This window comes from Protomyctophum bolini (genome assembly GCF_963924005.1).
Source record: "Protomyctophum bolini genome assembly, chromosome: 23".
Taxonomy (NCBI): domain Eukaryota; kingdom Metazoa; phylum Chordata; class Actinopteri; order Myctophiformes; family Myctophidae; genus Protomyctophum; species Protomyctophum bolini.
Genome location: NC_137884.1, coordinates 13,926,533 through 13,950,157, shown reverse-complemented (window position 1 = coordinate 13,950,157; position 23,625 = coordinate 13,926,533). Strand labels below are relative to the sequence as shown.

Here is a 23,625-nt window from a genome sequence, read left to right as displayed (position 1 = left end):
ACGACGGTGTCGCTCCTTAATCTAATAATACCAAAAAGTACCTTTTTGAAAAAGATCAAAACAATTATGGAGAAATAAAGTTTGGTACTATGAGTGAAAAAGTTAGTTGTTGTAAGCCCTTCTTGTTATACATAAGTCATGATGCCTTTGATATTATTTTATTTAGCATAGGCCTATATATTCTTTTACCAATGTATTGTCTTTTTTTGTTTTTACTGATACGATATCAATATCATATAATGCAGTTGATCTATCTATGATGACACATAATAAATGTGTCGAAAGTGTCAAAACATTAGGCTACAGCTACATACTTGATGCAGTACGCATAACCTTAGAGCTTCAGACCGTGTTGACTTTAGATTATATATTTTTTTAAAGTCAACAGTAAAGCCATGAATTTAAAAAGGGAACAAGACTGGACTGTATTGGTTTCTTAACCATGGATGTTTAAACAGTAATAGTTCAAGCATTAGAAAATGTATAAAAGTGAGCAGGGATAAGAGAGAGAGAGAGAGAGAGAGAGAGAGAGAGAGAGAGAGAGAGAGAGAGAGAGAGAGAGAGAGAGAGAGAGAGAGAGAAACCAATGGTAGAAATAGGGGGTTAAAAGTATATCAAATTTCTTTCCATATTTAGACACACCTGGCATAGGTGGTTTTACAATGCACATATTTAGATATCGTACGTACTGTATCTCCAAATGTCTGTGCTTATTTTATTACATGCAGAACAGAGTGAGAGAGGCTCCGGGAATACTCACATTACTTACTATACATTACAAAAGCTTCCGTCATTATTTACAGTGAATCAAATAACTATGAAAATAATTAGTGCAGTATAACACAGGATATGCAAAGAACAAAAGCATAGGCCTACTTCCATTTCTGTCACACTTTTCAGCAGAATATTTCTTAGTGAAAGGCAGCACCAATTTGGATATTTACTGAAGAAATACAACAATGAGAAGATAATCAATTAATTGTCATGCTGAGAGCCCTCATTACTGCACATCAAAAATGTGACAATGCTTTTAACTAATATACTGTAGGATATAACCCGGGCCTAAACCCTATAGTATACTGTTCTTACTGTACACAACCACAGGAACGCAAGCCAGTCATACCACCTGTCTCCACCCATTTCTTCACATTAAGCACAATGAGCAGTTATTTCAGTACATTTGGTCTCTACATTTGGCTTACTGTGCTGATTAGAAAGACTATTTTAATCAGTATCTCGCATAATACACACTCCATTCCCTCATGAGTTTGAGCAGTCCATAGCCCATTAAAACCGGGAAAGCATCTGTGTCATTTTAGATTTTATACGTTGACTTGTATTAAAAATATTTTTGAACAATGTCTGAAACATCTTGAAAGTGTGAGAACTACTGATTTAGAAGGCATTTGTAGACTAGAGAATGGGGCTGATATTTAATAAACATTGCCTTATAGAGAACATATTGTGAAACCGGGCCACCAAACATGGACCAACACTCTTGAAAGGTTTAATAAACACAGACTAGTCTTACTACATGTTCTAACTAGCTCAATTTCCAAGTACAAAGTATGGAAAAACTACCCTTGACCACAACTGTGCCTGCCTGATAATCTTAAACACATACAGACTAAACCACTAAACCAAGGGAGGCAGTTATTAGGGGGGTGTCAAACCTTCAAGGTAACCTTCCTCACGGCAACATATGGCTCCATGCCATTCCATAGGAGTATGGACTGGAGCCATGTTGCTGTGGTAACTATACGACAACACATCAATAGAGCGAGGTAATTTATCCTCTTGTGAAGAGCTGATCTTTGATTCCTCTCCAATCCTGACAGATTTTAGGCGGACTGTGTTGGCTTTAGGGCCCCTTATCACCCTACAGTGGTAAGAAGCAATTAAAGCATTCCCTGTGATATTCTATATTAACTTTAAAAGCTCATACATTGATGTATAATTTACGAAGTTACGAACACAATTTGCCCGTGTTCAGGGGAGGGGAGCTGGCCGGGGAGGGTGATATTTCTCACTGCCCGTACTCCTACGGGCTGGGGCGGCACTTGTCAGCAGGATGTGTTGGGCGTGAGGAGTAGGACCAAGGCTCTATGTCCTCCCGGTGGGGGCTCCTCACTGGCAGGAGTCAGTAGCATTCAACAGCAGTAACAACACCACTCAGAAAGGTGTGTGCGGACAAATTAATTGGCGTAACAACTAAATTGGGGAGAAAAAGGAAAAAAGAGGTGGGTTTTGAGGGCGATTTTAGAAGAGAGGGTGGGGCAGCTTTGAAGTGTGTTGGAAGTGTGTTCCAGAGAGAGGGGGCAGCAACTGATAAAGACCCATCACCCCAATTTCAGCACTAAAGAATGTGCTATATTCTCAGCCTCTATCTTTTACGAATGACCATTCACTCTCTGAAAAGTTCCAGTCCAGTTTTCGAAATCATCAAAATACAGAAACTGCACTTGTAAAAGTTTTAAAGTAAGATTAATTGATACCGGTTGTTATGCTGTATCGGTATTGTAGGCATGACTGGGACTGTGTCACACTAGTTTAAGTCTTACTCGAGTGGCAGAACCTTCTCTGTATCAGTTGGTAATGTGTACTCTAGTCTAGGCAGTCTAGGTTATGCAAATATCACATTCATATCGCATGCCTCAAGGGTCCATTCTTGGCCCGTTACGGTTCGTTATCCACAGTACGCAATATGTTACAACTGCACTGGGTCACGTTGGCTATAGCCTCGGTACCCAGGCTTTTATTTTCGTTTGCATTTGGCTCAAAAATGAAAGCCTGGGGATACGCATTGGACAATTTAGCATAGGAAGCCCACTTCCTTGTATTTCGATAACCAATGAGAGTTACTCCAAATTTCGTGACGTCAGTGTTCTCTGCTGTTTTCTACCCGGGAGGGGAGGAGGGGGGGCAGGGCGGGGCCGCGTGCTCAGATCCACCGCCTGTTTTCGACCGGCACCCGTCCCTCTAGACCAGAATCATATACAGGCTGGGCCAGGATACATTATCTGCAACTCCAATATTCTTACATTTTTATGCTGACAATACACAAATCTATTTGACCTTGCCTCAGTTGCCTCACTGGTCTTCAGCCATAGGGTCCTACAGTAGCTGTCCAGTAACGTCCTAATGGTGAACAACAAGACTGAAGTGATGGTGTTTGGACCCAAAACACACAGGGATTAGTAAGACTATAGTTTCCCATGGCTTGAGGAGGTGTGCCCACAAGGCCAGAAAAGCCGTGCATTTCTGGAGAGGATCGTGGACCTGCAGGAGAGTCCGGTGTCACAGATGGACAGAACCAATTATCAACGCAATTATGCATCTGTTATGCTGTCCTGGTAGCCCTGAGGTTGAGCCTAATGTCAGTGTTGCTATCCGCTGACCCTCAGTGTATCTGTATCATTATTATTAGTATTTTGCTGTATTTCCTTTTTCTGTATATGTCCCGTGTTTCTTACTGCTGTGCTGCCATTGACAACTGAGATCTATCTATTGTACATACCGGTATACATTTTTAGACTTGAGAAATCTAACACAACTTGCAACATTGTTTCTTCTTGTAGAAGTTGGCTGTTACAATTGAGTAAGAACTTATTTAAGCACATATGGGCCATTGTACAAGCACAGGACACAAACAAAGACAAGCATGATGATCGGAATGGTTTAAGGAACAAAGGCAGCTCTCACACGCGCTGCAGAGTGCAGATTATCTGGTAATGGCAGAAGAAGCCAGTGTTGTCAGAGGAACTGACAACACTGTAGGAGAGTGGTCATGAGAAGAATAACATGTCTTTTGAGAGTTGCGGGGCGACTGAACAATACGGCAATGCCAGAAGTGAAACACCCTGCTACAATTCAGCAGGCCAGTCACAGTGGCAGAAATCAGAAATGGTCGTGATTGAGACAGACATTTTATGCCCTTCAGCATAAGGAAGTGAACTGGACATTTAATCCCCCTATAGAGCGCATCACGGTGGGGCCAGTTAAACACTATCTTTGACTTTCTTTCAACAACCATGTTATTCAGCTCATGGTCCAGCCTTTTCTGTCACATGATCAGCAAGATGCATGATATGCTAGACACCACAGGAGACAAGTCCAACACGATCAAGTTCTGGACCAGATGGTATCAAGAAAGACCACCATGTAAATGCATCAGAAGAAATGTCAAAAAAGGAAACAATTGTAGCTAAAGTCCTTAAGCCATGACCATCAAGGTGCAATGTCACAGTTTCTCAAAACCAAAACAGACAGATAAAGCTGGTGCCTTCCTTGGAGGCCACTTATAGAAGAACCTTTACTCAATTAGATTTGTTTGTATAGGGGCCAGTTTGTTTGTTGTTAAGAATCCCATTTACATAAGTTAAATGGTGTAGTTGTGCCACCTATTGAACTCAATGAACTATGAACAGGGCCTGGGTATAGAAGCACCTGAATAAACTGTGTCTTAGCATTCCAATGAGGAACAGGTGCAGTTAGCATGGAACTGGTTGGAATGTCAATGGGACAAAGCTTTCAACCACACATCTTTCGGTTATATATTATCATTAATACATGGGATATAGATTTCTTATTGTCGTTTCTTTTCATAACTTTACCATGAAAAGTAACGCTGGTCCCGGTTGTTGTTTTATGTGAATGACCTAATTTAATTATTTTTAAACTTTGGAACCGACTGCATCTACAAAACCTCTACTGGAACTCTTCAATCTTCAATACACTGAAGCCGTCCACGTGATGGCGTAGGACGCCGTTACGAAAAATAAAGAAATTAAATAAAGAACCTCAAATATAAAAAATCCAACAACAAAACATACATTAAAATAAGTAAATATTATTTAATTAGGTAACATATATTCAGTCCTGTAAAGGCCTAAATCATCTCTCAGGGGCATTGAATAAGTATGTGACAACCAAGTGCTGTCACATGCTTATAATTAAGTTAAATACTTAATGATAAATGATACATTTTAGTGGGGCAAGGATTGTAATGTTGGCTCAGGCTGTCGATCCAACACTTTACTACCAAACAAGATATTTCAAAAAGCACTGGCTGGATTGCCATGGAATTCACTGTGCACCTTCATGCTCCAGGGTGCATATCTTTGGTCCGACGTACTAACAGTGCGACACGCAATAGTCCGACACCCTACGCCAAACCCTAACCTGACCCTAACTGCACACGGAAGCCAAGGGTGTGTCTTAACCGGCAACGTATGTCGGAGTCACAGGTGAGTCTTAACTGGCCATGTATGTCGGACTATTGTTATGTCGGACTAACGTATGCCTCCCCCATGCTCCACGGAGTGACCTCACTGGCTTTCTTCCAGCGCCACCCCTCAGGTGTAAAGGTAGCTCTCCACCAAACAGACTACAAAAGATTACAAATCAGGAGATCAGCCGGTTGGAAGGTGAAAGAAAGTTGCTGAATGCACCTGAGAGCCGACACTGACAGACGGCTACAATGGTGCTAAAATAAACCTATGGCTTAACGTCTTTTTCAACAACAAGCCCGCTGCGAATCCGACGGTCGAATGCCCGACACGACAGCGCACCAACCACCCTTTCAACCGCAGATTTTCGGCAACGTGCGCTTTCCAGTGCTTACCGCCGACGACATCGGTGCTGTGGAGAGCTACCTTAGGGAGCAGCACAGTCTCTAGAGCTGCCAGTGGGGCTTTTAGACTCCACAAGGTAGACTCGAGAAACACTGAAGTTGTGTTTTACCTCGATCTCCATTGTGAGGGGAAAAAGAATAACTTCTTTAAATAATCAAGCAACTTACTGAAAACAAAAAGTGCAATGAGTTTTAGCATACAATCAATCTGACTGAAAACACCACAGGAATTACATACAGAATAATAAATACTGTATTAAAAAATGATAAACTCTATGATGTGGTTATGTACATTAAATTGTCTAATTCTATAATGACTGAATTATTGTCCTTAATTTCTAACTCTCTATCCATTCCAGTGCTGTTATTTTTTAACTTTTGTTTCTCACCCAACACACTTTCTTTCACACAATACAAAATTCTACAGCTATATATTCATAACTGCAAGTTTACCCTTCTCACTGAATGCTATAGCAGCCACCTCACGTTAAAGCGTCAGTCTGTAATCATGCATAGTATCTTTCATTCAAGTTTACTTTCCTCAATGCTTCTCCCAGTTTTATTTTTTCTATTTTTTATTCCACTCAAAAAAATCAACTCGAGTCACTTTCACAAACTCTCGCCCCCTTTTTGTCACCTCTGCAACAGCAGGTTGTCTGTGGTATCATCATGCGTTTTGTCCAGCCCTTTGTGTGTCTGTCTATGAAATGCAGGAAAGGAGGGGGGATGGTGCTCCGTCCCGAAGGTGGGGTAACCTACAAAAGGTCTGGGTGGCTGGCCCCGTTTTCTTCCCTATATATGCCCCAGCTGACCGCCGGACCCCTCGAGAAATGTACAGACAACAGTCATCATGGCTGTGTGCAGCGACCTCACTTCCAGGTGGCAGCAGTGGGACGAAGTCCTGCACCCCCTCTGGTGCCCTTTGACCCCAGAGACTGACCCGAACGGCTCCGTAGGTCACGCTCTGCGTTCTCGCTCAGCGCTTGCTCCTCGTCGTACCTGAGGGGCACAGGGGACGGAAGTAAAGGGTTACCTGAGGGGCACAGGGGACGGAAGTAAAGGGTTACCTGAGGGGCACAGGGGACGGAAGTAAAGGGTTACCTGAGGGGCACAGGGGACGGAAGTAAAGGGTTACCTGAGGGGCACAGGGGACGGAAGTAAAGGGTTACCTGAGGGGCACAGGGGACGGAAGTAAAGGGTTACCTGAGGGGCACAGGGGACGGAAGTAAAGGGTTACCTGAGGGGCACAGGGGACGGAAGTAAAGGGGTGCAGGTGAGAAAGGATGCGACTAAAATAACAGACAGAGAAAAGGGATTTTGAGTGAAAACGCAGAGCATACAAGTTGCTTTCACAGGGATTTGTGTGTGTGTGTGTGTGTGTGTGTGTGTGTGTGTGTGTGTGTGTGTGTGGTGACTGAGCTAGCAGCTCCCTTCGATCAGTTGATAGAGTGAAGGACTGTAGTGGTAATGGCATCCTTAGGTCGCTGTTTCAAATCTGTCTCGAAGGAGTTGCTTATGGTATGTGTTGCGGTATGATGCAATACATGAAACCATGAAGTCTAAACTGCAAGACACTCACAAAATAAATGCTGAAATCTAGAGACAGATTGTCAATGAAAGCTTTTTTTTTTTTTTAGTATAGATAAAAACATACGAAAGACACTTTGAACCAGCTTCAAATGGAATTCACATAACATCCTGACACATAGAAGTAAACAATACACAGTCCAGTGTCAAGGAAGGTATTACTGGACAACATCTGACAACATTTTGAGCGAATTAGGTAACATTCCAGCATGCTGAGAATTGGGTGGGCATTCTGAACTATGAAAAAAACAACTTTGTTCAGGATTTAACTGTGTGCTGGTTAGCAATATACACAAGCATTAAGTATTTATTTCAGCTAAAGTGCAAACACAGGGTTAAGCAATCCACCAAACTAATACTCTTTTGTATGTTGCTCTCAAATGGCAATTTTGATGAAGAGATTCGGTGTGGACTAGAGGGAAAAGGAGTCTAGCACTTTGATGTTGTCTGACTGTGTTTAAAGCCACAGTAGTTGGCTCCAGGGTGCCACCTTTTGAATGTAGTAATGTTCAGCAACTACAGACTAAAGACAATAAATATTGTAAGGAAAAAAAATTGAATTGTGGAGGAAAATCGAGTTTCACATTTGAGCAAGAACCATGTAGCACTAGACCTAAGGACAGTCAGTCATAACCAGAACCATGTAGCACTAGACCTAAGGACAGTCAGTCATCACCACTACAGTACAAGAACCATGTAGCACTAGACCTAAGGACTGTCAGTCATAACCACTACAGTGCTCGGCTTTACCAACTGGAAGCATGTGACAGACAGGAAGGTCAATGGGTCACGCTTTGTAATGGGAGAAGGAAGGGGAAAGTACGTAAAAGCTTGGCAGCCCTGCTGACACTGGCTAATATCTTTAACCTCCGTGTGAAACTCTAGGCTTATTGGTAAGGACGTAAACCCGTCTCTTGGCTGTGAATGGCTCGTTTGGCTGTAACTCACAGGACTTGGTAGTTGCCCTGGGCCTCTCGGGGGGGACTGCGGTTCCAGCGGCAGTCGGGGACGTCCCCGTTGGGCGTGACGATGTTGAGGGTGTCGTTGATGAGGTTGTACTTCAAGATGCGGTCGTTGGCCGTGCTGGAGGTCAGTGACGGAGACGCATTGACCTGTGTGCACACACGTTCGCGCACCCACGCACAGACGCACACACGCACACACACATATGTTGGAAAAAAAACTGAAATACACACAAATACGCACTCACCCACCCACACACACACACACACACACACGCACACGCTTGCATATTGTCGCTGTCGGGTAGAAACCGAAAAGAGACTGTGTTCCATTGGATCCAAAGTAATTATTTAGACACAAGCTCAAGTTAATACTTTTAATTGGTTAAACATTTAACAAAGACATAGCTAAGTATAATAGTTTATCTACAAGCTTAGCTTCATAGCTTGTAGATTGGCTATAGTATATAGTTGAAATATGGAAATACAGGGTTTCTGCCCAACAGCAACGACATGCTGTGTAGGCTACAGTATGTACAGTATATATATAGAAGCATATTACACGAGGAAGCCGACATGCATGCACAGACTTTCAACATCCAGTTTGGTAACATGAGTCATTAACTGCTAGCATGAACATACTGTACTCTCCATGGAGAGCGTCTCTTATCAGACAGGAAATGGATTACACTGCCAACGTGTTGTTGGCTGCAGCCACTGTGTACTGGTTGTTGTAAACATTACACTTACACACAAAACACAATTACTACTACAGTCAGTCACCATTGTGACTTGCAGTATTTCAGTTTTCTTAAATTCCATTCCGAATGATTGATTGATTGATTGATTGATAAACAGTTTGTAGAAGAGTATGTAGAAGGAAAGTACAGGTCAATACAAAAACTGCTAAGACGATAAAACCAGAAAAAAGCACTAGTTTACATAAGGTTACTCCATTTTCAATGGTTATGATTGACTCAAAAATAAATCTCATCCTTGACTTATAACAGTGTGAGACACATCAAATAGTATATCAAAACGCACGTGGCGGGGGTTGGCGATAGGGCCTTTCTGTGTGGAGTTTGCATGTTCTCCCCGTGTCCCCTATGGTAGATACCCTCACAAAAACATGCCGTAATCCTGGTCTCTAAAACTACCTCCCCCTGGCCAGTCGGGGCACCTGATGGAGGGGAAAGGAACTGGTCGGAATAACGTGTCCCATCCACGCGCTACGTCCGGCCGGGGAAATTCCCCTCTGTCAGGTGAAAAGAAGCAGCTTGGACTCCTCATGCATAGAAGGAGGCATGAGGTCAGTCCGCTGCCCCCCCAGGTTGGCAGAGGAAGTGTAGCGCCCAGGATTACATTAGATAATTGGCACTGGGTGAAAAAGAAAACTGGGTTACAAAATCGTGGGATAAAACACACACACACACACACACACACACACACACACACACACACACACACACACACACACACACACACACACACACACACACACACACACACACACACACACACACACACACACACACACACACACACACACACACACACACACACACACACACACACACACACACACACACACACACACACACACACACACACACACACACACACACACACACACACACACACACACACACACACACACACACACACACACACACACACACACACACAGTTCTCAGCTGTCCACATCCATCATGCTACATGCTAATAAGAGCTTAATACAGGCATGCAAGCAGTTCTACCAGTGGGAATAGCAGCAATGGAGTGGAAAATTAAATATTAACTCTAAGGGAAGCTTTACAAGAAAGAAAGGTTAAAAGGGAACAAAGGAATTTCGGAATGTTCTAAAGTATTTCTCTCTCTCTCGCTCTCTCTTCCTCAAGAAAGAGGATCTTCTTTATAGTTACTACTAGTCATTGTTCATTTAAGCGCTCTATAATATTGAAAGCATATGAAAGCATTGCTATAGTATAGACTACTATAGGCTATAGAGCATAGCAGTGGTGGGTGTGGTTTTCTGGAGCCACTGAGAAATCGTCCATTAATGTTTCCCATAGATAAAAATATTTATATAAATTATTTTAAGCCTAGAATCAAGCCATACAGGATCCTGATGATTCATGACCATAAAACGTTTTATTCTGTGGAGAAAGAAAAATGAAAACCCCTAAACAAAGGGTATTTATTCAATGCAGAATATCATATAATTAAGTTTTTATGGTTGTGATTCACCAGGATCCTGGATGGTTGGATTCTAGGCTTAAAATAATTGATATAAATATTTTTTGTAAATCTCTATGGGAAAAATGAATGGGTGATTTTTCAGTGGATCCATTATGCTCTATAGAAGACTATAGTGTTTGTTCAGTAATGAGTCTCCCCGTCTCTCCGCCTGTTCTTTAGTAAACAAAAGATGCATTTTAAGGGCAGGATACCAATTTAATCCAATCAGGATCACCCCTCTCTCTCTCTCTCTCATTGGAGACACAGCACTACCCCTCTCTCTGTTTCTGGCGCCCCCTACTGGTATAAATAAGTCACATACTCGTGCTCATTCAGGTACACAAACAAACAGGTACACGGACATTGCTGGTTGTAGGAGTGGTTGCACCACTCAAAAATATGAAGATAAGAGGTTTATACCTGAAAACAATGATATCCAGATGTTTTTTTGTGCGTTGTGAGGCTATTTTCATTATTTGTTTTACACGTTTGGTACCGGGGAAGACACCAAATGTATCTTTTGGGTCTTGAACTGAAAACATTTGGGAACGTATGATGTAAACCTGCAACAGCTACAGACAAAAAAAACCCCACTGGACTACATGTCTTTATATTTGTATGGGTCTGTGTTTGTCTGTGTGTGCGTGCGACGTGCATGCAAAATAAATCACCTCAATAAGCCATGGCTTGAGCTTGTCATCGATGATGATGTCGTACCCGTAACATTCAAAACAGTGCTTGTCGTTGTTCATCACAGGCTAGAGAGAGAGAGAGAGAGAGAGAGAGAGATGATGGTAAGTCAACAAGATAAAGAAAATGTTCATAAAAGATACACTCACTGTAAGTAAAGGCATCATGAAAAGTACCATTAGTAGTACCAGTACCAAACCCATAACCAGTCCAGTACTAGCTTAACAGGACCAGGAGCAGTACAAGTACATGTACCAGCTTAACAGGACCAGGACTCAGGAGCAGTACCAGTACAATACCATTACCATACAAATAGTATTTCCATTGTCACAGAAGATGGTATCTTTGTTTTGTAGCCTTAATAGGGAAGTGAATCAAGAGGTTTGAGGTGAAAAAGGAAGTGTGCAATAAGTGTAGCATACTGTATGTTCAATAAGAGGAACCATTACTGTTTAAAGACGTCAGAGCATTGAAATCACTTCAAAGTCTTAAGACTTGACATTCGACACACACGTTCCACATCCCCACAGGGAGTGCAGTGCCAGGTATCGAGTCGGTCGGACCCACGGTTCTCCAGAACCACCACAAAAGGCTCTGGTCATACACAGATCTCCATGTGGGACACCGGCTGACAGTTAAAACGGGTGCTATGACAACGTAAGTTGCATCGTTCCGAAGTAGGCCGGTGGCCGACTGTGACGGGCACATACAGGTCTAGTATGTCTAAGGCCCTAAACCTGCCCTCTTCTGATTGGCCGGGTCTTGAACATGCCCTCTTCTGATTGGCTGGGCCCTAAGACATGCCCTCTTCTGATTGGCTGGGCCCTAAAAAGCTGCCCTCTTCTGATTGGCCCGGCCCAAAAACCTGCCCTCTTCTGATAGGCCGGGCCCTAAACCTGCCCTCTTCTGATTGGCCGGGCCAGAAAACCTGCCCCCTTCTGATTGGCATACAAGTCTAGTCTAATTAGCTCCCCCATGCCAAAGGATAGGGGCAGAGATGATGTTTTTGGGCTTGCCCGTGTGTGCGTGCGTCTATGTACGGGTGGGTGATCATGTGGTGTTGTGTTTGTGTGCATTCCACTCACAGCCACAGCCTTGAGTGACTGCACCATGATCCAGTGGATCTGGTCAAAGAGATGGCTGGTGACGTCCTTCCCTCTGGTACTCTCCAGGTACAGACGCAGGTTACTGACCGTCCACTTCCCTCCGTGCACGTGGTTGTAGTCATCCTGAACGCAGTGTTGGAAAGAAAGAATATATATTCAAAGATTTGTGCCGCATTTTTACGATTTTTCAAAAATAGCAGACCTAGATCTGCCATTTATAACATAATGCTTAGTTAAAACACCAAAAGGGGTTCCCGTCCAGAATGTCTCACTGTGTGTACAAATTGACATAGAATCATATGGTACAGCAAAGCTGCAATCGGAAAGATGCATGTCCTTCCCGGGATTCGAACCCAGGTCTCACAAACAAGAGACCTTTTTTTTCTAATACAGGATCAAGATCATTTCTCAAAAGAGAGTTGGTTAAAATAACCATTCACTAAAAGCATGTCACATATTGCAGCTTTATATTATATTAACAATGTTATAAACACACTACAGACCTGTAATATCAATTTATATGCAAATTACACACTCTTATATTGCTATACCTGTTCATATATTGCAACTTGACACTGATTTCCAGAAATCATTGCTGGATCTTAAGACCAAATTTATGGTTTTTACTAAGCGAACAGTTTTTAATGCTGGTGACTCTCAGCTATGCATACAATTGTACCTGTTTTAATTGATAAATCATGTGATGTAATTTTCTTTTACATCAAGTTATTTTATTTATGTATTGTTTGTACTTTTCTCAGACTTGTAATCTCAGCACCACTGAAAAAGAGGGTCTCAGCCTTCAGTGTGTTTTTCGAGAATTAAATAAAGGTTTAAATTAAATTAAATTATAAATATAAACTATAAATAGTTTCTCTCTCTAGATGTCTTCTACAATAATAATAATGAATTTGATTTGTATTGCACTTTTCATTCACAGGGAATCCCAGAGTGCTGCTTATACAGTTTAGACTTTGATGTTCATGAACTCGTATCCCCCCAAAAAGCAACTCCTTCGAGCCGGATTTGAACCAGCGACCTAAGGATGTCAGTCATCACCACTACAGTCCTCCGCTCTACCAACTGAGCTATCGAAGGGAGCCAGCCAACATACAGGGATCGACCGATTTTGCTTTTTCTTGGCCAATACCGATTATTAGTGATCAGAGTCCGATAGCCGACATAAGAGTACAAAGTAACACAAAACAAAGCATTTTTTAAATTGCAATTAAGAATAGTTCCTACAATTAAAGCAGCACTATATGTAACTAACTATTATATCATATTATATCCCACAAAATTATAAAGTTACATGTTTAAGCAATAACAACATAAAGGGGGGGGCGCTGCTAGGGGGTTGACTGTATTACTATAGGGGAGACAATGAGTTTCATCCTGGCATTTGCCAAGGCGCCAAGGCAGAACTGCAGTCACATGCACTCAGTGTAATTTCTTCATTTATAGCTGCTGTTCCTGTAAACCCCCCCAAAAAAAATTAACATTTCAACCATTGTGGTACTTATTTTGTGAGCCTCAGGTCGGACAGGTTGTACATACAGTAGAGTTAACATTACGATTCAATACTAGGACTTAAAGTTTTTCCAAAGCAACTCCTTCGAGCCGGATTTGAACCAGCGACCTAAGGATGTCAGTCACCACCACTACAGTCCTCCGCTCTACCAACTGAGCTATCGAAGGGAGCTACTGGACCAGTGACTGACCGACGCCACGGATTAGTGGACTGTGCTGTTTGTGTAGTGTACACAGCGGCATGCTTTGATAACCAGGCTGTTGAAGGCACCTCAAACAGAGCTAATAATTTGCAGTCTTTGTTTTCACTCTACATTATAGAGTGAAAATAGCTTAAAAGAAAACTGTAGCTGAAAATAACTGATCTACAAGCAAAGGTTTCCCTCAAAATATCGATGCTGCCCAAATCTTTCTAGACTGAATGAGACATGAGTGTAGAAACAATTGAAATGTAATAACTATATATTGAACATACATTGTATATATATATATATATATATATATATATTTTTTTTTTTAAGGAATACGAATGCTGGGGTTTAAGTGGCTAAAGTTGTTTTTGTATATTGTAAAGAATCCACAACGTCTTTGTTCTTTTTCAGCTGTCAAACCAAAACCAAACATATACGGTGACTATCTTACATAATAATGTGGTTCTTATTTATGTTGTGTCTTAGCTTATATAGAACAGTTATATATTGTACTATTACTAGTTTATTACTAGTACAGTATAGGAGCTGCATCTTTAAGTTCTTCAAGTTAACTCCTTCTTGTGTACGTGTGGGAGTATTTGTATTTGGTTGCATGTCTGTCTGTCTGTCTGTCTGTCTGTGTGTGCACGTGTGTGTGTGTGTGTGTGTGTGTGTGTGCACACACACACGTTCATTTTCTTTTATTGCCCTTAGTGTGGAAGAATGTAATTTATCACATTTTCTTTATTCCACAGTTTTGTACTTTTTTGCGTTTGTTTATTTCGGTAAATTATAAATACTAGCCCTTACCCGTTGTGAGATATTTACCCTCCGTGGGGGGTACTGCGCCCGGGTGCGTTTGTAATTGACTAATATATTCATTAATAATCATTAATGTGTCAAATCGAAAAAAGTTACGCCCTCCATATTCATATGGTCAATGCCTGTGTGAAAAGTGGGAGTGATTGGTGCAGGCAGTAAGGAGTTACGGCAGTCACAGTGACACACAGACACACTGACACACACACAGACAGACACACACTCAGACATTGTTAGAATTATAGTATGATGATTACGTTATAACCACATTAATGCACTTATAATGCTTCATAACACTCGTTATACATTACACATAAGTGTTACTTGGTAGTTATAATGTGCTGTTTCATTTGGGTTTATAATGCATTATGACCAGCACATTATATTATTATTATACTTTAATATTTATACACAAATTATATTATTATTTGTTATAATATTTAATAAACATTGTTATGAATAATTATATTATTAACAACTGTTATAATGCCTTATAAGTACATTGTAATGCATTATAAATGTGGTCATAACATTTATCCTTCATATAAGTGTGTGTGTGTGCACTTTTAGCACTTTGAGATTCTGAGGAATGTAAAGTGCATTATAAATCAAATCCATTATTATTATTATATAAGTATACAATTTTGCAATTTTATATTTTATTTATATTTACTTATAATTTTATATTTAAATTATTTATATTTAATTACATTTTCAATATCAATGTACAGTTATATTCTCAGTAAAGATATATTGGGCTAAAACTAAAATTCCTTCGAGCCGGATTTGAACCAGCGACCTAAGGATGTCAGGCTTTACCACTACAGTCCTCCGCTCTACCAACTGAGCTATCGAAGGGAGCTACTGAACCAATGACTAACAGGGACTACTAGTTAGTCTTGCATAGAGCCAGACCCTTCACAGCTCCACCTACTCACGGAGGAGTCCATGCTATGGGGGATGGGGCCAGCAATGTGTACTCAGTTGTCACTGGGGGGGATGGGGGATGGTTTGCAAATGACTGACAGGAAGGGTAATGGGTCATGTTTTGTCAATGGAAAGTTGTAGGAAGTCAGAGCTGCCATGCTCAGACCGCACCAGCATGCATTTAACCACTTTAAAGCTGCACTGTGCGAATCCCTAGACTCCTTCAAAACCACTCTCAAAGAGCACTTGCGGGCGCCTGCAATTCAAAACTGGGTCCCTCTCTCCCCCCCTTATTTTTCCATACAGTAGGCCTACATGTTTTTCCTTTAAAACATTTTTTTAACTGTATGATGATTTCCTTTTTTCATAGAAGTGTATATTTGTACGTCTTTAAATGTTCTGATGAATTGAAAATAGAGAACCCTGATGTAAACAAGTCTTAGTGTTTTTTCAGGTTATATATATCCTCAGTAGCAGCTTTTGTATTGACCTGTACTTTCGTTTGAACTGTACCCATTCTACAAACTGTGAATAACATTTTCAATCAATCAAATTATGTAACTTCCCTCTTCTACCCTGGATCTGAACCCGGTTTCCGGCACAAGTATTAATATTATGGCAATGTCTTGGAGAAACAATGTACATTGATGTCTGCAGGCCTGAACTCACCCCGTGTTTTTGGATGGCAACGTTAGTGAGGTGAATAAACATGTTATCCAGCTCACTGGTACTTGGCGTGTACTTCACCGTACAGAACCTGCAGAAACCCAGCTTGAACCTGAAATATCACAACAGAAAAGAACAGCACCCCTAAATAACAATAATTAACAACCCTAACCCTAACAACAATAGTACTTATTACGTTAGAACAGTGGTTCTCAAAGTGGGGCCCAGGGGTCCCCAGCAAAATCTGTTTATTTAGTGTGTTCAATATTTATAAAACCCACTGCCAGACTCTCACTTTGAAAATCTTTCTGAAATTGCAAAAATCGTCAATCTATAATATCTTGCCGATGTACTCGGTATTGTCATATGACAAAATCGGATATTCATTTACAAAAATATACTGCATAAAAAGTTGAAATTATGGAGATATGGAGAGAAGGTTTATGCCCGACAGCAACGATTGATGCTTACATGTAGCATTTAAGGGGCCGGTAGGTTGTCACCAGAACGTAGAGACGTAGGTCAAACTTCTTGCCTCCGATCAGAAGTGGGTTGTCGATGTAGAGGGAGATGACGTAGGCCTCCTTGCCACTGGAGGCCGCTACAAAGCTGTAGGCAACAAAGCATGGGGTCAAGTATCACAAACAGCATTATCTATCTCGCACATTACGTGTGCCTTGATCAGAGGCAGATACAAGTTATTTTACAGTGGATTGTCTTGTCAATCTAGTTAAAGATCGCCAAAGGAAAACTTCAGGAAAAATGTACTATTGCAGTAAAGTGTGTTGCAGTCTGTACTTAAAAGTTGTACATCCACGGCGTGAGAACCAACGAACACCGCAATACCAGACAGTATGGGACATTGCGTTTGTGCCTGCACCTCTCCTACAAAGTCCCATTTTATATACAAATAATAAACAATTAAAGATTAATGATTTGTCACTGGTTGAGCAAACCATCTCTCTCCCTTTAGTATGTTTTAGAATTCAGGCACACTTCAACTCTTCTATTGTTACATTATTTTCCTCCAAAAGCAACTCCTTCGAGCCGGATTTGAACCAGCGACCTAAGGATGCCAGACATCACCACTACAGTCCTCCGCTCTACCAACTGAGCTATCGAAGGGAGTGGATTATCTATCCACCAACCAGTGGCCAGGGCTTAGTGAGTCATGCCATGTGTGCACATAGTGGAATTCTCCCATAACAAAGCTGTTGAAGGCAACTCAAACAGAGTTAATAATTAACAGTCTTTGATTTTTTTTTAGCTATAAAATAGTTTTGGCTAAAGGTATTGTTGGGTTCAACACCCAAACTCTGCCCAACCCAAACCCCTTTGTTTGTTGTAGCACAAAGGCACACAAAGTTTCTCTTTGAGAATGCTTCTCAAATATTTAACTTGTAGCAAAAAAATAAAAAGGATAGAAAATAGATACAAATTATGTAGGCCTTAATTAAGCCCTGCCTATAAAAAATGTTGGCTGCATAATTGTTATAGTTTTGTTATAGTTACTATGTGACACACACACACACACACACACACACACACACACACACACACACACACGGCATGGATTTGTAGGAGGCTATAGTGTGTGTTTGTCCTGGACTAATTCCCAGGACAAACACATAATTCCCAAACCGAGGGACCGATCAGCAATGAAGTTCTTGTGCACGTTGCCAGTAGGCCAAGGAAGTACCTCCACATATTCTACAGTCTTAGTGTATTCCTTTACAATTTAGGCATTTAGCAGACGCTCTTGATCCAGAGCGACTTACATTTAAGCAAAAACAAAAACAAAAGCATGGCATACATTTAAGCAAAAACAAAAATATTTTTTAAAATATATATATATATATAAATATATAAAAAATAATTTTATAATGGAAGTCAATGGAGGTCGAATAAGAAAATACCCAAATAGTATGCGTATGCATTAAGTGAGTGGCAAATTGAGTGGCAAAGTGAGTTTAGAGTGGTTTAACGTCGTTTAATGCAATCAGATACTTTGGACTTTTCTGTTTGGATGTATGGGCTGTCGAGGCCAGAAAGTAGTTTTTTGCCACTCGGTAGGCATTCCCACATACTTTCCGGGTATGATGATGATGATGTCACGCGCATACCCTCTATGGAGTCATACAGTACATCATACTAGATGTAGATGACTGCCTGATGTCATAAACTAGCCACATCCACATGGGAGCCATTAGACTCTGTATTGTGCGTGTGCGTGTCATGACTCACGAGGAGGTACGACTGTCTCGGGACCATTTCTTGATCTGAGACAGTTTGTTGATGAGGAAGATGCCTTTGCCCTGGGCCTTCCCACATGGCTTCATGATCCACGTGCTGCTAGGACTCTTACGGAACTCCTCCACAAACAGGTTGTAATCAGCTGGCAGCATGAAGGTCACAGGGACAAAATCTATACAAAAATAATTAAAAACAATAATAATAATATTAAAATATCAATTTGGCACACATATGCTGTAGTCTCACATAGGCCAGACAATCAAGAGCTCTACTGATATGTCTGGGAAAATGTAATGTGTGGGATAACCGGCACTTAGCAAACCGACGGCCAATGCTCTGAAAACCAATCCTGATACCATCCCATATGAAAGCAAAGAACGCCTATAAAGTCTCTGCGTTGGTTCTGTGGTGTCGTTATTTTTGTTACATTTCTGGATGGTTTCCACCAGGCGCGTAGCATGGATTAAATTATTGACTGGGCAAATTAGCACCGCGAGCGGGGGAGGGGGGTTAACGCAACTCCGGCTGATAGGTGTGAATGGTTTTGCCGACTTGCTAATGGGGGATCATTTAAAACAAAGGCGTCTTGCTGTGCTTCGCTACTAACTGAAATGTGCATGTACATACAAGGGGTGAAAGGCTGCCAATGTAGGCTATTTCTTCGTTTTTCGGAGCAATGGAGTACTACACACTGCTGTAGCTGGTAAGCTAAAGTTTGCAAGCTATGGCAGTGTGCAGAAAATACATGTTTTTGATTGTTTTTGTTTTGTTTGTTTTGTTTGTAGAATGGGTACAATTCTCCTACCATACCCAGATAAATGTATTTCCCATTCTCGTCCTTCTCAGCCAGGTAGCTGCTTTCCTTCTCCAGCTCCTTGCGGTAGCGTTTGATGTTCTTGATCATCAGGTCCTTCCTGGTCAGCTCGTAGTGGTTGGGGAAGTGGTTGACCATCTGCTCATCCGTCAGCCGGTAACCCGTGTCTACGCTGAACACATTTCTGATGGTCTGGATGCTCATCCTGCACACATTATAAAACAATAATCAATGATTGACCATTGAATCAAGTAATATCTATCCCTATATTTAAGGTATGTCATAGGGTAATATTTACCACTTTAGTTGTTGCCAGTTAATTCCACCCCACACACATTTGTGTGTAACTTGTCAGTTGTCACTGCTGTTGTATCCTACTGGCTCAACTGCCCGTGAGGAACCCCCACCGGCAGGACGTAGTTCTAGAGAGCCTCCATCCTATTCCTCCCGCCCAACACTCCCTCCCTATGTTCGTTGATCTGCAATTTATCCTATCTGGAGACACCGATCTTTTACACCATTTAAGTGGTATAAATTTCAATCAGATTCAGATATATAGTATAATATCAATATCTTTGTGACAGTCCTAAACAATCTCCCCTTCCTCCCCACACACAGGAACAGTTTTTACGTGATATGTATATTTTTTTACATACTGTATAATAATAATAATTTTGGAAATATTCAAATTTGCCGCTTACGCATAAGATTGGTAGCGGCCGATCATGAGAAAAACAATCGGTGATCGGTTCCAAAAATCCTGATCGGAGCATCCCTATTTCGTTTAATACATGGGTTCCCAAACATTTCACCTTCCGACCCCAAACTAATGCTGCCATTGACTCGTGACCCCAAGATTATTAATGCTAGGGTATAAAGGTTTTGTAACAATCATGGTTAAAATGTATTTGTCATCATTTTTATATTGTATTTCACTCATTCCGTTGAAGTCTATTCAGGTGTGTAAAATATTTTTGATCACTAAACATAATTTTGCGACCCCACCGCCAGTGTCCCGTGACCCCATGTGGGGTCCCAACCCCAACTTTGGAAACCCCTGGTTTAATATAGACGCTTGACAAAGTCGGATGCACCACGATTGATTCAAACCCCTAGCCTCCGAATTGTAGACAGGCACTTGCGGTACGTTATTCTTTTTTTTTTTAAATATATTTTTCAATATATTTTATTGATATGTTGAAAGTAGATTGACAGGAAATGGGGAGAGAGATGGGGGGAAGACACACGGCCAAAGGCCGTCGGGATCGGGAGTCGAACCCGCGGCACGCCGTCAGGCTGGCTCAGCAGCCTAGGTGCCCAGACGGTTGAGCGAACCGTCCGGGCCTTACGTTTTTCTTTTTAGTAGTGGAAATAACCACAACGTGTCACATTGTGAGCTTGTGCATTGGTTATTTTCACTATTTCTTTGCATGACACCATTAAAGTCTGAAATTGAAGGACTTTGGTGTGTGATTCATTATCTATCAGTGACAACCTTTTTAATTAAAAAAATGTCAAGCACCCATTTCAGTTTGATAAGCATTAGGCCATGGACCCCCTTTGATACGATATTATTTCTACCCTGTACAATCTTCAAGTTTTAATTTAGACTTGAGACTGATTCTACAAATGCCTTCTAAATCAGTATTTCTCAAAAATGTTGTGCCAAATTAATATGGCTGCAGACCCCTATCTGAAAATGTTTTGTGCCAGGGACCTATCTGAAAATGTTTAGTGCCAGGGACTCAAATGTTTCAGAAATAGCAGATGCACAAGCTCACAGTTCTCAAGAGACCCACTGTGATACTTGTGAGCTTTGTGAAGTGCTGTATGCTTGTATATCTGCTATTTTTGAAAGCCACTGTTCTAAACCACTGTTCTGAAAATGACACGGATGCTTTCCCAGTTTTAACCAGTTAACTCTGAGAGTGTACAAATGGAAATGAAATGTCAGCCTAGTGCAGGGGTTCCCAAAAGATAGATCACAATCTACCAGTAGATCACAAAGGCTGTGCGGTGACCATAGAATGTAAATAAATATGGACAAAGCGTTCTCTGGGTCTGATATGGACGTAAGATGAAGCCCGTCAGTCCTTGAATTGTAAATCGCCATCTTTCTGGATCCTTTTGGCCATTGGCTGGCCCAGACAACAAGGTGGGACTTTCCCCCTTCTTCTTCGTTGGTTTTTATTTTGACTCGAGCGGGGGGTGGATCCCGATCATAGACTGTAAAGGTAGCCATGCCCCTCAGAACATACTCGACTTTATGGTAAAAAATAATAATAAATGGGACCATCGTTTTCCAAAAAGAATATTATGACATGAGAAATGAGACTTTAAACTAGTAACTAGTTTAGGGAAGCAGAAAGTATTCATGACCATGTTTATTAAGGTAATACAGTCTAGGTGAAGTTGGGCCAAAATACATCCAATGACAGCGCCACAACAGGCCATTATATGAACTTTCAGGAAGTCAGGATTTTCTACTGGCTTCAGACACTATTGGTTTCACTGCCCCCCTGGTATAGAGCCTATTGTAAATTGATAGAAGCTTGTCGTCTGCAGTAGACAGCAACTCCTGCACGGACCTATGGATTCACGTTCTCACTCAGTCGCCTGATTTCAGTCATTTTTATAATATTAAAGAGTATTAGTATTAGAATGGGTCAAACTAGCAATATAATACATGTATCTACTGCTTGAATTGTACATTCATTCAAATTTATGTTATGGTGCTCTGATATTTCATGAAAGAAAAGGTTACAAAGCCTCAATCTGCAATTTCTTCAACTACTTGGCTGTATGGAGAACAGAAAGAATGTAGTTTTAGAATGATAACGCCTATAGATCACAACTCTACATGTTGTGCTAATTGTTTAAACGTAACTCCTACACAAATTCCCAGTTGTGAGATTCGTTTTTTGCTTTAATCCCTGCCTACAGTGGGAAGGGGTTGATGATATACTGTATGGACAGTGTGTGCCTGCCGGGGAAGAGGGGTTAAGTGAGAGTTCAGGTGCTAATCCTACCAGTAGAAGTTCCAGTCCTCGCTTTCGGTGACTGGGACCCATCCCCTCTTCTCAAAGTTGTTGATGAGAACAGATTTCTCGATGTCTGTCACCCACTTCACCTTACCAGCCATGGCTGTGGACCACACAGGTGAACAGCCTGGGCAGGTGCACAGGAAGACATGCAATGAGGGATTCATTCATTATCATGACATGAGGTGCTTGAAAACTCACTTTAGTGGCACACAATACACAATTGGTGTAACATTAACAGTAACACTAGGAGAAACAGGGAGCCAGCCAGACACACAGAGAGAGAGAGAGAGAGAGAGAGAGAGAGAGCAATGTCATGCTGTCTGTCAATCAAGGAACACATTAGGTAACAATTGTGCATAATTGGTGCATGTGTCTAGTTAGTTACTGACCTGCAACACAGTAGCTGTTCAGAAAGAGCCGGGGTCATCAGGTTTCGATAAAGGTGGCTAGTAGCAGAATCCTCCCTGAATTGCTGCAAAGGCTGGGCGGGTATTAACTTACCCAGGGATGCAAACGCTTAAGCGGTCCTTAGCATTACATCTACACCACCACGTAGCGACATTGTCCGTTTGTCGACATCATAATCACCCATAGCCCTAACTAGTATGAATCCAACATATAGGTTGCAGCGTGATAGCTAGCTATTTCATTTCTCTATCGATCCACCAAGTGGCATGATGTTACTGTACCAGAGAAGAAGTCATGACGGAACGCTCGCTCCTCACACGGCCAAATGATGCTCTTCACAATAAAAGTTCGTCGTGCATTTTCTTCTTTGCGTGGCTTTTCAATTTATCGCATAAGAAACTGAATGTAAAGAACTATAACATAAAAACTGTCAAACGCAAAACAAACAACGACAACCGCAGCAAAATTCTAAGTGAATTAAAGACCGTTGCCGTTGTTATTGTGGGCTTCTTCTTGGCTCTTCCGGGCGGGGTAAATAACCTAGCAACAGGACGCACTGATGTAAATGCCATCCTGGCATTTCTCCCCCTTCATCATTAGTAGTAATGAGTAATGATTCATTACCAAGGCAATTAGCAGGATGGTAGCACTGCCACTGCCATATACCAATAATGAATGGTCTTTGCTTCGCTGAACAAAATAAACAGTGGTATAGCAGCTAGGCCTATGTACATCAGTGAAATGTAAAACATATTGGC

General features: G+C 41.4%; 1 protein-coding gene across 1 annotated transcript; it reads right to left on the bottom strand.

The window, feature by feature from the left end:
• Nucleotides 1-4,883: 4,883 nt before the first annotated feature.
• On the bottom strand, nt 4,884-22,971 carry ttll1 (tubulin tyrosine ligase-like family, member 1). The gene is made up of 10 exons (XM_080757793.1): nt 22,849-22,971; nt 22,445-22,583; nt 19,412-19,620; nt 18,593-18,773; nt 16,820-16,957; nt 16,352-16,460; nt 12,195-12,338; nt 11,091-11,177; nt 8,168-8,331; nt 4,884-6,631 (listed from the first exon to the last, which is right to left on the bottom strand). The coding sequence occupies exons 2-10, from the start codon at nt 22,555-22,557 to the stop codon at nt 6,502-6,504; spliced, it is 1,275 nt and encodes a 424-aa protein (XP_080613919.1). The 5' UTR covers nt 22,558-22,583; nt 22,849-22,971; the 3' UTR covers nt 4,884-6,501.
• Between the last annotated feature and the right edge of the window lie 654 nt (nt 22,972-23,625).

Coding starts and splice junctions, on each gene's coding strand:
- ttll1 (XM_080757793.1), bottom strand. CDS start 22,557: ATGGCTGGTAAGGTGAAGTGGGTGACAGACATCGAGAAATCTGTTCTC. Junction 18,774..19,411: donor TGGGAAATACATTTATCTGG/GTATGGTAGGAG, acceptor ATTTTTGTATAG/ATTTTGTCCCTGTGACCTTC. Junction 6,632..8,167: donor CAGGGCAACTACCAAGTCCT/GTGAGTTACAGC, acceptor TGTGCCCCTCAG/GTACGACGAGGAGCAAGCGC.